The sequence below is a fragment of the Pieris rapae genome, chromosome 9, assembly GCF_905147795.1.
Source record: "Pieris rapae chromosome 9, ilPieRapa1.1, whole genome shotgun sequence".
NCBI classification, from domain to species: Eukaryota; Metazoa; Arthropoda; class Insecta; order Lepidoptera; family Pieridae; genus Pieris; species Pieris rapae.
Window position 1 is genome coordinate 1406465 of NC_059517.1, and position 14098 is coordinate 1420562.

The 14098-nt window shown below is 34.4% G+C and overlaps 2 protein-coding genes across 2 annotated transcripts; one reads left to right on the top strand and one right to left on the bottom strand.

Moving 5' to 3' along the window:
• Window positions 1-26: 26 nt before the first annotated feature.
• On the bottom strand, window positions 27-5126 carry LOC123689455 (the record flags this gene model as incomplete). The annotated part of the gene is made up of 8 exons (XM_045629583.1): window positions 27-46; window positions 543-738; window positions 1758-1889; window positions 2356-2466; window positions 2536-2692; window positions 3522-3643; window positions 4082-4153; window positions 4995-5126. Coding segments are annotated over 8 exons (942 nt in total), but the record flags the coding sequence as incomplete, so codon positions are not given.
• A 2290-nt stretch (window positions 5127-7416) lies between these two features.
• Window positions 7417-14026, top strand: LOC110992627 (mucin-2). The gene is made up of 3 exons (XM_022258515.2): window positions 7417-7521; window positions 11443-12459; window positions 13012-14026. The coding sequence occupies exons 1-3, from the start codon at window positions 7488-7490 to the stop codon at window positions 13173-13175; spliced, it is 1215 nt and encodes a 404-aa protein (XP_022114207.2). The 5' UTR covers window positions 7417-7487; the 3' UTR covers window positions 13176-14026.
• The last annotated feature ends 72 nt before the right edge of the window (window positions 14027-14098 follow it).

Here is a 14098-nt window from a genome sequence, read left to right on the forward strand (position 1 = left end):
CGCAATAAATCCAAATAATACGCAAATTAAATCCGGAGATTAAAACCTAAAATATTTTTATATAACTATCTACCATCAATAAATACACATTGTAAAAATTAAGCTACCTGTGATATGTGCAATCGTGCATGATTTAAAAAAAATATAACTTCCACGCGTTGTACATATATATGTATAGTAATCCCCCTTATCACACGGTTCAGGTCTACCGCGAAATCGCGTTGTCGGAGTGTTCTCGTAAAACCGTTTTTGTGAATAATTAAAAAATTATAAAACATGAATTTTTAAAGTGATTCAGTTTAATTGTATAAAAACACAATTAAAACCGGTGCAAAGGTACGCAAAACTATAACATGAGCAATCTCCGCGGTGTCTTCCCTCTATAAGAGGGGAAATACCGCGTTATTGGGGGGATTAATGTACTTACAAAAATAGCTTTGCTCGCATCTTTCTAAATTGTATTATTATTAAAATAATATTAAAAAAGGAAACTTCGAATATAGTAAAATTACTGATAATATTTTACTGACAAAACATAATACATATAACAATTATATTTGTGTTGAATTTCAAAGTTGAGGATGTATCCGTCACCCATTTGTGAAAGATACCGGTGCGGACATGCAGGCTGGGAAGGTTTCGATTGATGAGTGACGTCACACCAACCAGTACACCCTTCTTTTCGTCTTCAGCTGGGTCCCCAGTACCAAAGCAGACGAGTCCACCACCTTCTGCTTCCTATAATCCATAATATTTATTTAAGGGTGGTTAAAAACTCGCGTATTTTTCTGCGCGTTTAAAAAATCTGGCATATTTCGGCGTGTTTGCTCGAACCGCTTTTGGCGTCGTGTCAGTATCAACATCGGTTCTGATGAAGGAGCAGTTCTATTTGCCGTTCTATAGTCTGTAACCGTCCTAAATATACGAGCCAAGGCTTTACATTTCGCTAACTCAGGCTTTCTTAGTTTTATAAGCGACTTCCTAAATCGTAGGAGTTGCGCTCCGAGAGTACATATAGCCATATCTAGGCAATTTCTTTGACTGTTAAATTGATTTCGGTCATATTCTATTGTTATACGCGAGTGGTTAATATAGAGTAAACCAAAAATCTTCTGTTATTATTTTAATGCACCACGATGACCAAGGAGCCATATGTATGTCGAAAGAAATTTTTGCCATATATAACATTAAGTCGAGCAAAAAAGCATTACGACCGTTATTTTTTTTTTTGAAACAGTCCAGACTAGTAGACTAGACAACTAGAATCTAGTAACTAAGCAGGTATTGTACGTATTAACTGCAATTAACTCCCCCCTCCCCCGCTTTTGTCAGCAAAAGTAAGCCGAGCTCTCTAATAACCTAATTTTGACGTAATCATCAAATAAAAAAATGAAAGACCCCTCCCCCATGGTACTTACGTACTACTACAGCTTTTTAAACGAATTAAAAAAAAACTTAGCAAACGAATTCGAATTTATTACTTGTGAGGAACATTGCGTTTTCATGCGATGACTAAGTCTTAATTAAAAACAAAAGATTTTTAATATTTATATCGTCACTATAAGATGTTGTTGGGTAAGCTACGTAAGAACTAAGAAGGTCTCTTAAGTGGGTGAGGTCACTGACATGGATCTCAACGTTTTACTTGGTTTTGCGGTAGATGAACTGAGTTGCTACATTTTTGTTTACAAATTATGTTTCTTGATGACAACATATATTGATTTAACTGTACTCATTAAATTGAGATTTCTTCTTACTGTGGCTGCCAGTGGTCCATCGTATTCAGTGCAATAATATTGCCAACAACTTCTCAATAACTGACGTTCACACGAACGTTGATTGTGCACTTTTAAATCGACAGTAAAAAGGCTCTTGTCCATTGACCAACTCTGAAAACGATATATTATTTTCTAGATTTGAATCACTGTGATTATCTTAGTCATGATGTGTTTATTTTTAATCACATTTATATCTCTTCCCATTTCCATTTCTTATTAATAAACATTCTTCTGAAATACTACTACTTGACACAAATTAAAATTGAGGATATATTAATACTGAAAATATACATGGCTGCGTTCACACAATATATATAAATTATCGATGCGTTTACTAAAATGACTTACTTGCTATCGGATACATTCTTTGCGTTTTTTATAATTTAAAAAAATATACATATATGCTTTTAGTAGCTCACTTTCAAAATGAGATATTGTTACACACCAAATAGGCCAGTTTTTGTAATTTATTTTCCCGGTAAATTCAAGATTCAAAACATGATATTGCTAGCAGAGCTGATTTTACACCATATATGAAATGTATGTATACATAAAATATTATATTTTATAACCTTACTTTTGTAGTCTTAAGAAGAACACCCATACAAACTCCATCGAAATTATAATTTTTTTGAGAAAACGGAATCTTGTTGACAAACTGATTTAATTCCCACTTCTTATTCACCTCCTAGAAACACGATATGCTAACATTAAAACATATAATTAACATTTACCAGAAAAACATATTTCAACTTACAACGACAGCTAAATTATACGCTGGAAATCTGAAGAATCGTTGCGTATAGATATATTTTGGATTCCTCCATTGCTGTACATCATGAGAAAGAGGCTGCTGAGCTATGGTGTGGAGTATACCACCAACAACACGTATTTTGTCTAGGCTTCGCTTTAACCTGTAGCATAGAAGATATTACACGGTCTATAGTTTTATATACTCTATGTTAGACGTCCACGTCTCTCCTGAAAGGGTAGAATTCAGCAACGAGACCTTCTTCTTTCAAAATCCAATACATATTGTAAAAAAATAAAATATTATCCATATAGATATAATCTTTATTGTAGGTATATATATATTCATACTCCGTACTCTGTACTTAATTAGTTGGAGGGCCACATATATTGCATTTTTATCTGAACTGTTATGAAAACGACGATTTATCGGCGTACAGACTAAAGAAGAAGTGTTTCCCAACGTGGGGCACATTTTCTTCTGAGGAGCAGTTGATTTGTCAAGAGGGGGCAATAGAAATTGGTTGGATATAACACAAAATGGACATATGAGACTGAAGCTAACCAAATCGAATATTAAATCTCTGTGCAGCCAATCAAGCGCGAAGACCTTACTAAATACATTATGTTTTGAAAATTAACTTACCGTGTCTCGTTAGAAATTCTTTATTGATTTCTTTCTAAATCTATCAATTAAGTTTCTTATCTTCTTATTTAATTTATTAATATTACAAAAGTTATGTATAAGAAGTTTAGAAAAGCTAATGTTGGGTATGGCATAAAAAAGGTTAGGAAAGAATGCAATATTGTATTATTAAGACCAGTTGTAGTCGACCATCCACGCGATGCGGCATCTTTATGGCCAAGCAACTAAACTACAAATGAGTCACTACTCACTATTACCTAAATAAGTTAGCATAACTAATTACGTCACGCACACAGTAAAGCAATCACGCATATAATAAAACCAAGTAAAAAAGGATTGATAATAACCTTTTTCTATTTGTATAAAAGCAATGTGCGGAAGTCAAAACTCTGTCGTCACTGACAATGCTTCCGGTACAGAAAGCTCGGTAATCCAGTTTCCATTTGTCATACAATCGGTAAATAAAAACCTGAAATAAAACAGATTTTTTTTAATATTCTTCCTGTTTCCGAGGATTATGTCTCGAAAATAAGAAATAAGTATATCTCTTTGTATAACATACTAAAATGGTTAAAGGTATGGTAGGTTTCTCGCCTACATTGAGAATTCTCGCCTATTCTTATCCCATACTTGCCGTCCCGAAACCTCCCCTTTTTTAGGCTAAAATCCTAGCTGAAGGATCCCTTGAAGTGGCTAATATCGAAATGGGTATGATCAGTAATCGGAAATACTTCTAAAGCGCAATTCGTACGGATGGTATCCGCAGATCGTAGGTGTGGATAGTCAATACCATATAGGTACCTACCGCTGCCGGCGCCGCGACATGGAGTGATTCTCAATTCTGTCGAACCTCGGAACCTCGGTTATTAACGTTTAACATATAAAGATATCAAATCAAATTACTTACATGGTGTGCCAACGTACCGAGCGTTATTTGTTTTGTATAGACCCCTGATGATTTTAAGAAGACGCTTGGAGCCTGAAAAACTTTTTGATTTCATTTATATCCAGGATGGAGTTAAACATAAAATAACCTAAAATTGGACACACGAAAGGATATTTTTTAATTTTAATAAGTTTAGATTCATCAACAGAACGCCACACAAGTAAAGAGCTTATTACACCACGCGATATTCAGACAGTCTTACTAAGATTTAGCCTAATGTAATAAGAGTTAGCCAGTTATCCTGTCTAATTAGACCGACCGAATGGGTTCGGCGGTGCTTACTTGCTTACTTGCTGAATATCGTGTAGTGTAATAAGCACTTAACCGTGATTTCGGTGGAAAAGGGAGAGAGCGATTGAGCGAATGAGAAAGGGAGATCGAGAAAAAATACACGCTATTGGTTGATGTATTCGTTTAGTATATTAGACCTTTAGATGGCAATTCTGTCGCATGACGTCTTGTGCAGTTAAGGCACATGTTTTATTAAGTTATATTATCATAAGCGTGTGAATATAAATATACAAATGCATGGAGTGATCATATACCGGTACATGATCATCTATTGGAGCTTTTACCTTTGTAATAACTACTTTAAAAATGTTTCATTTCTGACATGTGTTCTTTGCTCGCACGCAGTTTTTTGTAGAACAGGGGGAAAACGGGCAGTAGTTTCACCTGATGTTAAATGATACCGCCGCCCATGGACACAATGCCAGAGGCTCGCGAGTGCGTTGGCGTTTAGAGGAAAGATGAATGGTGTCGCGTTACTGTGTCTGCATGTCTATTAACAGGTTCAATTTGTATTTTAATAATGTATTTGTATTCAAATATATAGTCCAGATTGTATTAGATATATCCAAAAGCTGTACTTTACCTTTTCTATGGTAACATTTATTGAATTTACACAATTTAATCCAATCAATATTAAACTAAGATATATTGCGATCAAGTTATTTACACATACATATCTATATAAAACTATAATTATGAAAGATATATAAAAATATTTTTTGCATTATACGCGTGAGATTGACAGTCTTTGTCAGGATTATAACAGACTGCTAAAGAAGATTTCGAAATACAAGTTTTTACATCTTTAAATAGCTTCTATAATTTATGATTTAATTGTCAATACCCGTTAAAGTCTTTGCAAACGTACAATCTGAAGCTGAAGCACGACGCTTAGTTATTAGGTGAATAGAATAGAAATCTGTGAAAAAACACTGTGGAAACAAAAGAAGATTATGTAAACGAATTAGGTTAACTTAGATATTGCATTTGGTAGTAATATACTGCTTGCTGTTGCGTTATCTGAGGTCCAGTTACTCCTAATGGGAAGTTACATTTGTATGTCTGTTTCATATTTAACGGGTCAATGACTGGATTAATGTTTAGCAGGGCCTCGTACCTTCAGTTATACGCCTAGACTTTTACTACCTGGAATGTTAAATTACCACTTGTAATTATTATCTTCCTTGGCCTAAGATTATGCTGTTACATACAACTTAAGAGTATATTTTCTTAGGTAGCATAGTCACTGCTTGTCTTAAAAATTCGTGCCATGTACGTTTTAAGCACTCGCCCGATACCGCCTCTCCCGAATGCAGAACTCAAATTTAAATTTATAAAAATAAACATGCGGTCAGACCGGGAATCGAACCCGATACCTCTCACGTACCGAATAATTAATAAGACCACTAGGCTATGAGGCCCTTTAGAGCGTTACCTGTCCGTAACGGTATTTAACTTTTATACGAAATGTATCCTGTCAATTGTTAATAATAGACGTCGAACAAGAAAATGTTAATAAGACAAGCTATTTGCCGAGTACTTGTTTGGCTGGACGAGTTTTAATTTGGAAATTCGGTAATCCGAATAATGCAAGTATTGTATACGATTTTAGTAGATAATCATTTTTAATATCAGTTATAAGTTATAGCTTAATTTTAAGATTAAGTTGAGAGTTATTACGCAGTGACAAATACTGACTACTAACACATTTCCAGTGACTTAATTATTTTATTATCATATCACAATCTAAGAAAAATAGCTGACGGTTGAAAACTTTTACCATTAAAATGCTGTATTATCACTGAGCGTCGTTTTTCTGTTTTTATTTACAAAATATTTAAAAATGAATCTTCTAGCCGTATGAAAAAAAAAACTATTTCATTAATTATTCTATTATTCGATTTCAAATCGCAAATATAATGAGAAAATGTTACCTACGAAGTTTTTGTTGCTGCTTTGGTAAAATGACAGCGTTATAGATTTATCATATTTTAAGGAATAATTAGTTATTTTATTGATAATACATATATTTATATATCTTAATCAATAAGCAAAATAGAAAAATGATGCATCCCACAGGGTCAGGTAATGAAAGAATTCAAATCATTGTCATTGTCGATTGTTTTTTTTTTTATAGGACAGGAGGCAAAAGATCGTACAAGACGTCCAAAAGAGCTGTCATTACAGCTCATGGCCATCCATTTCAGTGGCTGCATTGCCATTTGCCGTCTTTTTTTATACAAAAACTCAAACTTTGTACTTCGTATCTTTCAGGGAGGGAGGGCCTTCATGTGGCGGCGTCCATGCGTCGGGTTGTCTCTCTCTCTAAAATATGGCGAGGGGGCCGATAGCTGGCCATGCTTCATACTCGTGAACGGGTGCTACTTGTGGTGACGGGTCGTACTTGAATTCGTGTATGCGGTGATATTATACTACGTATTTGCTTGTTGTTCTCACGAGTATGTAAGTGTGTGCTCCTATTTCACCATGCCTCCTGCTGATGAGGACAAATCTGTGTTTTTAATTTATTTTATTATTCTTTTTTACTCAAGATGTCATACGGAACATGGTGTAATGATTGCAGCTCCTTACAAACATTGCGTAAAAAAAATTTGGCGATTAAAAAGAGTGGCGGAGAGTTTATTGCCAGTGCTTCTCTTCCGTTCTACGCCCTTGATTTGAGAACTGGCAGTAAATGTGAAATTAGAATCATTTTATGTATATTTCTTTTCTTTTCTTGACGTTCATAAGTGTACATTATGTTACATATATGAATAAATTATTTTTGACTTGACTTCCTGCGTCTATTCTAGCTCGCTAGTTTGCAAAAGAAAATGACATATGAAGCGTGGAAGTTCCAGCGTTTCAACCATCAAATAGCAATTATTATGTACATAAATTGACAGAGAGTTCGCAAAAATACAAATACACGAAATCCACGCTGCACGCGTTTACTAAATAATGCTTTTAGGTGAATTTACTGATTATCCAGTTTGCATGTTCGCGGCACGTAGGTACAGTTAAATGGTGGCATTTCGAACTGGTTGCTTGCTTAGTTTGTTCACGACCAGCCGGCATGGAGCACGCATTGACGCTCATCGCAATCACGCGTAAGTACTTTTTACGAGCATTGAACCGTAACTGAATCGACTTTCACTAATATCTTTGTTAGTCAATACATAAAAGGGCCTACAACATTTGAACAACACAGATACGGTGTTTACAATATACTTATAGTAATAATAATAATAATGGATAAATATACAATTAAAACAAATTTTAAAGTTTGGTCCCTCTGTACCTTTAATGCCAGCATTTCTTGGCTATAAAATATAAACTTCTGTTTTGATATTGGTTAAAGGTTTAGGTCCTATAACAATTTTGAGATACTTAAAACTCATCAGTAATTTATTTATTCTCTGCTTTTTATGTACGAAACATTCTAAAATTCCCATATTAAAATGCCTTTTATTATATTAGTAAAGCTTATATTATGTATTAAAAATTCAGCAATCATATGGAGATTATTCCTAATTAGTAACGGTCGATTTAGAGCAACGAATGTCCTCTTATATTCTATGAACGATTGTGAATTTATGTCAAACTATATATATACTAAGATAGTAACCTAATACTGTGTTTTCTCATTTATAAAATTACGCGACGAGTCGAGACTTATGCCGCATTTACATTCAGCCGTAGTAAGCAGGGAAGTGGGCAGGACGTGTGTAAGCGCGATACTTACGACGGTATAAGAAATGAACTTAGAAATGCGTGCATACCTAAGATTCAGAAACGGGCAGCTCTAAGTCTGACTTCCGTACGTCAATTAACGGATTGTGACATAGTTCACGGTACGTTTGTAAATCTGATCTCAGTGTCAACTCTGAATGTTATTATCTCAATCAATCACAATCATCTATTAATTTCGGTAACATAATGTACACTTATGAACGTCAAAAAGAAATAAAATGCTTCTAAATTTACACATTACAACCACCCATTAGATATATGAATGATTTACAGTTGATTACTTTGTTTATATAAACCGCATACAAAAACGGTTCAATGAAATTACCTAACCGAAATGGAAGTAATTTTAATAACATACCACGATTTGTTACATATCCGTGCGATTTGCTAATACTTATATACAAATTGTTTGCTCTACGTACATAGGATTGTTATGACTATAGCATATCATTTTTAGAGCCTTGTTGGCCTAAGACTAAGGGAATTCATTAATTTGACAAACGGGAGTCTAGACTTTGATGGTGATAAGAAACGAGACTTAACACGACTTTTGACGTACGGAAGTGAGCGTTTAAAGGTCTCTTACCCTTAACGTTCTACTTTTAAACTGTGTGTAATAAATCCCCTGTAAGAGAAGCCACAGAAGATACGACTGTGAAATATGTTGATTTAAATCGAACATATACATTATTTCACTTTTTGTACGCACAGTCCAACCATTTAAACTTAGACTCCATACGCTCCATCAGTTTCAATTTTTCATTCAGTTCTAGTTCGAAGATATTAAACCTTTGCTAGTATCCATCAAATAGTATTAACTAAATATAATTAGATCCTGCTATGAAATTTAGATTAGTAGTAATTGACCCCTTTAAACTCGTATCATACTGTACAGTGATTCATTACGCAGCTGCAAACTGACTTCTAGATGAAGTGGTCTTGCCTTTTATGTTAAATATGCTCTATGTATATTCTATAACTTATTATTAACATTCCTGCGTATAGTCTAGTTATTCATGAAGATCGAATCAAATCAAATCAAAATACCTTTATTCAGTTTAGATGCCTCTTAGAGCATGCTTATGAATGTCAAGATTGTTTACAAAATTCGCGAAAGAGCGAGACTACGCCATACGCAAAACTACCAGAACTCAGAAGGCTTCTGAAAAGGGCGGATAGAGAATAGTTTAACACGCTATTATTATAATTGTGGGTGGTTAGGACACCGCAGTTCTTTTATGTAACAGGTGGCAAACGAGGTTCATCAGATCTGAGCTGATGTTAAGTGATGCCGCTTTAGGTTGGCGAGAGTGCCTCAAATGAGAAGGTCCAGAACAGTGTGCTTTCTTATTTGTGCCATCTTAGCCTTACCTGACTAAAATTCTTAAGAACCCCCCGCCCCCCTCTCTTTTCAACATACATAAACTTTAATTATTAAAACGAATAATTAAAGAAACATAAGTTATACCTACTATTTTTTTTAAAAAGACACTTTAAGGAACTTAATGTGTCAAATACAGTGAAAAAATAGTTTTAATAAATTTTCGAATCAAGTGTTCAACGGGGGTTGAAACTGTGCTATCGACATTGCGTCTGGTTTCCTTCGTATGAAGGGCGAAACTCCCCTCTAGAAATTTACGAAAACCTACTGGTTATATTACTGGGTAAATTACCCACTCACATATCATAAATTTTTGGCTCATTGATAGTAGAATATTATCGAACAAAATCTACATAAACTCTTTTTAAACTAGTTATATCAATTATAGTTGTTACAGTTGCGCATGCTGTCTCTCACATTTCATGACTCAAACTTAATAAATATTCAATGAATTTCTATCATGTAATTGTTATAAGGCATAACCGGCTTCGACGTTTGCTTTCATAGTTGATATTAATATGATATTTATCAACGTTTTAGCTTTGAAACTGAGTAATTTAATTTCAAATTCCATTAGATAATGTATTAAAGGCTAAACCGATTTTACCGAATGAATTAGGACCATATCGATATGATTTTTAGTTTCGAAGAATGTTTTACGTGTAGTAAATATAAACAAACACGTTTAAATTTACCACACGTAATTAATAGTTGCAGTTCCAACAACAACGGTATTGGTGTTTGTACACAGTGTTGTTGCAAAAACAAATATATTCTGCAAACAAATTGATATGAAACACTACTTGACATGATACTTCTTACTATCTAATTTTCTCCTTATCAATTTTTAATTATTATTATTAACCTACATAAGGTAAAGAATATCGTAAATACTGTATTTGTGTATAGGAAATAAATTGTACTTATTATTGATAATAGTTTTCTATGACTTCTTTAAACCGGCACAGTTGCAGAACATTCGCAATCCACACGCAAAATCACCATATGAATATTATCACGTACAGATAATTCATTTCATATTCAAATATCGTATTCAAGCTGTACATTCCTACATTTTGTACATCGTATTATAAGAAATGTACTGAGATTGTTTTAATTAACAGTTATAATATGTATACAATATTATAATAACCATGACCAGTGGTCACTTGTAATTAAATTGTACTTAAATGTTTTAGCTAAGCATTTAATTGGAAACGCAAGGTCGCCGGTTTTTGTTATTGTAGTCATTGAGTCTTTCTCAGTGAACAATTATTTGACTAATATTCTATCTATAACAAGTTTAAGCGTTGTGACACGTATATTTTAAGTTGCAAAATCCTTTTAAACATCTGCGCGTCTAACGACTCCTTACTAAAGTTTTGGAAGAACAAACCGATACACGTAACGAAGAGTCACCAAGGGCAGTATCTAAACTTATCAATGAATGGAAAAATACTCGTCAGAGGGACTTGAACTTCGGGTGTGGTTTTGCAACGAACGGACCTTGAGAACCTGTTTTTGTTCTGCCTGGATGTTGTTTCTGCGAAATAAAAATAAACTATCTCTTTTACACTTTTTGGGGAACTTGAAGCTTTTATTATTGCTTGAACATTTAGAATATCCTGGGTTCCATTTCCGTTTATGCAATATTGGTTTCTAGTTGGTAGCTAGCTAGTACGATATTATATCGTACTTTAATAAACAAAAGCAGATTTTTTCTAATTCCTCTAAGCATGATTAATACATCAAAACAAACACCATACGTGTCGCGTCTTTAAAATCTACAACCTGATGTGTTTCCTTTTTACTAGTAATTTGATAAGTTTGATCAGAAATACGCATCTCTATTAATTTCTATCTATTTGCTTTATGACCAAATTTATTTGAATTTCAGTGTTCCAACTATGTGGAGCAGACACGTCAAATTCACTACCAGGATGGTACGCAGCTAATCTTATCAACGAATCGAACTATTCGCCAAAGCCGATCACCGAGATTTTCTCTACCGAAAGCCCACTCACTTCAGATAAACCAGTTGTTATACTGCAATCAACACAGTCGCCTATAACGCAAGATATACTGACCACTCCTTCAACATGGAGTACTGGAAGTACAAGTACACCAAGCACAAGTTATACACAGACACAGTTTCCACGGATTCTGGGAGTAAATGACGGCCAAAGACTACTACAGTCAGGTATTCCCTCCACTTTACCGCCAACCACCTATTCCACGCAAATACCAATAAATAACATACAGGATGCAATAGGAAACCGTGATGTTTCTGGCATAATTGGAACATTAGAGCAGATCCTACAGTCTCGCCAGGCTTCATCATTTGGACCAAGTCCAATCCCAACAGTGGCTGTAACTCCTTCCACCATACAAACCTGGTTGCCAACACAGTCGACTTTTCCACCACAATCAACAGAATGGAGTACATTTTCAACAGGGTCGCCTGTACCCATCAACAGGGAAACGTATAGTACATCATCACCATACATCCCTACACTACCTCCAAGGCTCAAAGCTGCTCCGAACCCTCAGCTAAGAAGTCCATGTGATCAAGCAAAACAACAATTGACACCGCCAAAATTCAATTCTTCTACTCCCACGCTTCTAATGCCACTTCCTAAACCAATTCTTACGATTCGTCTGAAAGCGCCAAAAGGCTCGATAACTAATTTACACATTAACCCAAGTACAACTACAACGACAAAGAAGCCATCAACAACACGAAGGAAGAGTTCCAAAAGGAAGAGCGATTACAACACATGTTTAGACTCTTGTAAAGACAAAAGAGATCCGATTTGCTCTGGCCCACAAGGAATCACACCTGTCGAATCAAATACTTTAAAAGGCTTCCCGTCTCTATGTCATATGGCGTGCCATAATTCTTTTAGAAAGGAAAGTAAGTGTAAATCAAATTATTATTTATCAGGTAGCTTAATGTACACAAATATTTTTATTTTTTTTAACACAGAGTGGCACACTGGATGTTAAGTTATAGCGCCCGCCCATGGACACTCACATTGCCAGAAGGATCGCGAGTGCGTTGCGTTGCTGGTGCCCGTTTTTATTGAAGGGTCTTGACTCGAATTGCTTTGGAGATACTTCAATGGTGCCCGGCAAAAAATACCTCAAAAAACGCTCAGTTGTGAAACAATGGACGTAGAGGTGATATGGTGTACTATTTCGTATGCTGCCTCGATGTCTGATTTACTGCCAGTTCTTAAATCAAAGACAATGAAATAAACATACGAGAAGAACTGGCAATAAACTCTTCGTCACTATATATAACTACCAATATTATATCTTTTGTTTACACCAATAAACCGTTTCTGATAAATATGTTTTCTTCTGCTTTTCGTCCGAAGTGTTAAGCAAGTGTTTTACTGTTGTATTTAATCAAATAATTAAATGTAGTACATTATTGTTACATAAATATCGTTTTCTCTTTCAGTTACATATGAAAAAGTCGCTGACGGCCGTTGCGGAAAACTACGAACACGTATACGTACGATTGAGAAGAACAAGATAAAGCGAGAAGATTTGAAGAAGGCTCAATACACTGTATCGCACTCCGGACCAGAGACAATAGTTGAATTTTCGTCATTGAAGCGTTGATCTTGCGTCTTAGATATACATATTAATGGGACATTTCAGTTAATTACAATTTTTCATGGAAAGTGTTAGTAGAAATCCCGAGGATATTATACTTAGTTGTGAATAATAATTCAGGGTCCATTTCCAAATCATTTTTGGAACGCAGAATTCAGCTTATATTATCTTTGGAGAGTTTTGCCGTGATGATTACTGATCAGATACAGATGTAATATAGATTTTTTTTTGGGCCAATGTTTAGAACTTAAGTCAAATTTTTCAGCTACACAACTACCCCATCGCATATTTTATTCGATAGTTTACTAAATTTGTATCTAATATGATGACTGTTGGAACCCAACGAGCTCCTACGCATTGATCATCCATACCTAGTGCTACTATTTAGTTCTAAATAAGGCCACGATTTTCGAATAAGTATTTGTAGTCTGCGGAAAGTGAGCCCTGAAGGGATTTGAGGTCTGTTATATTGACAACAGTTATCACGATCCTTAACATGAAATTAAAAGTACCATAATTTTAAATATTTGAATTCGTTCACAGAACAGTCATACCCTTTAATCTTTCCGCACAGACTACTAAAAGTACATTTAGACATTTAAGTATAAGAATTGGTTCTAAATATCTTTAAATAGTCAGCTTTGGATACACATATGTAACTTGCAATAATTTAAGTGTAAATAGACCATAATTTACATAAAAAATGTAAACAGTATTTTCAAAATAGTTAAAATGGTATTTCATACTTTTGATTTATATTTTTGATAACAAATCAGATATAATCAATAAGTATGATATTTAAGTGTCGGTTGATACATAATCCGTCCATTATTTTTATGTTTGCATAAAACGTTGAAATAAAAAAAAGAAAATCTTTTATTACATTTACTACAAAAATCCTTAAACTAACCTCCTATTAATTAATTAAT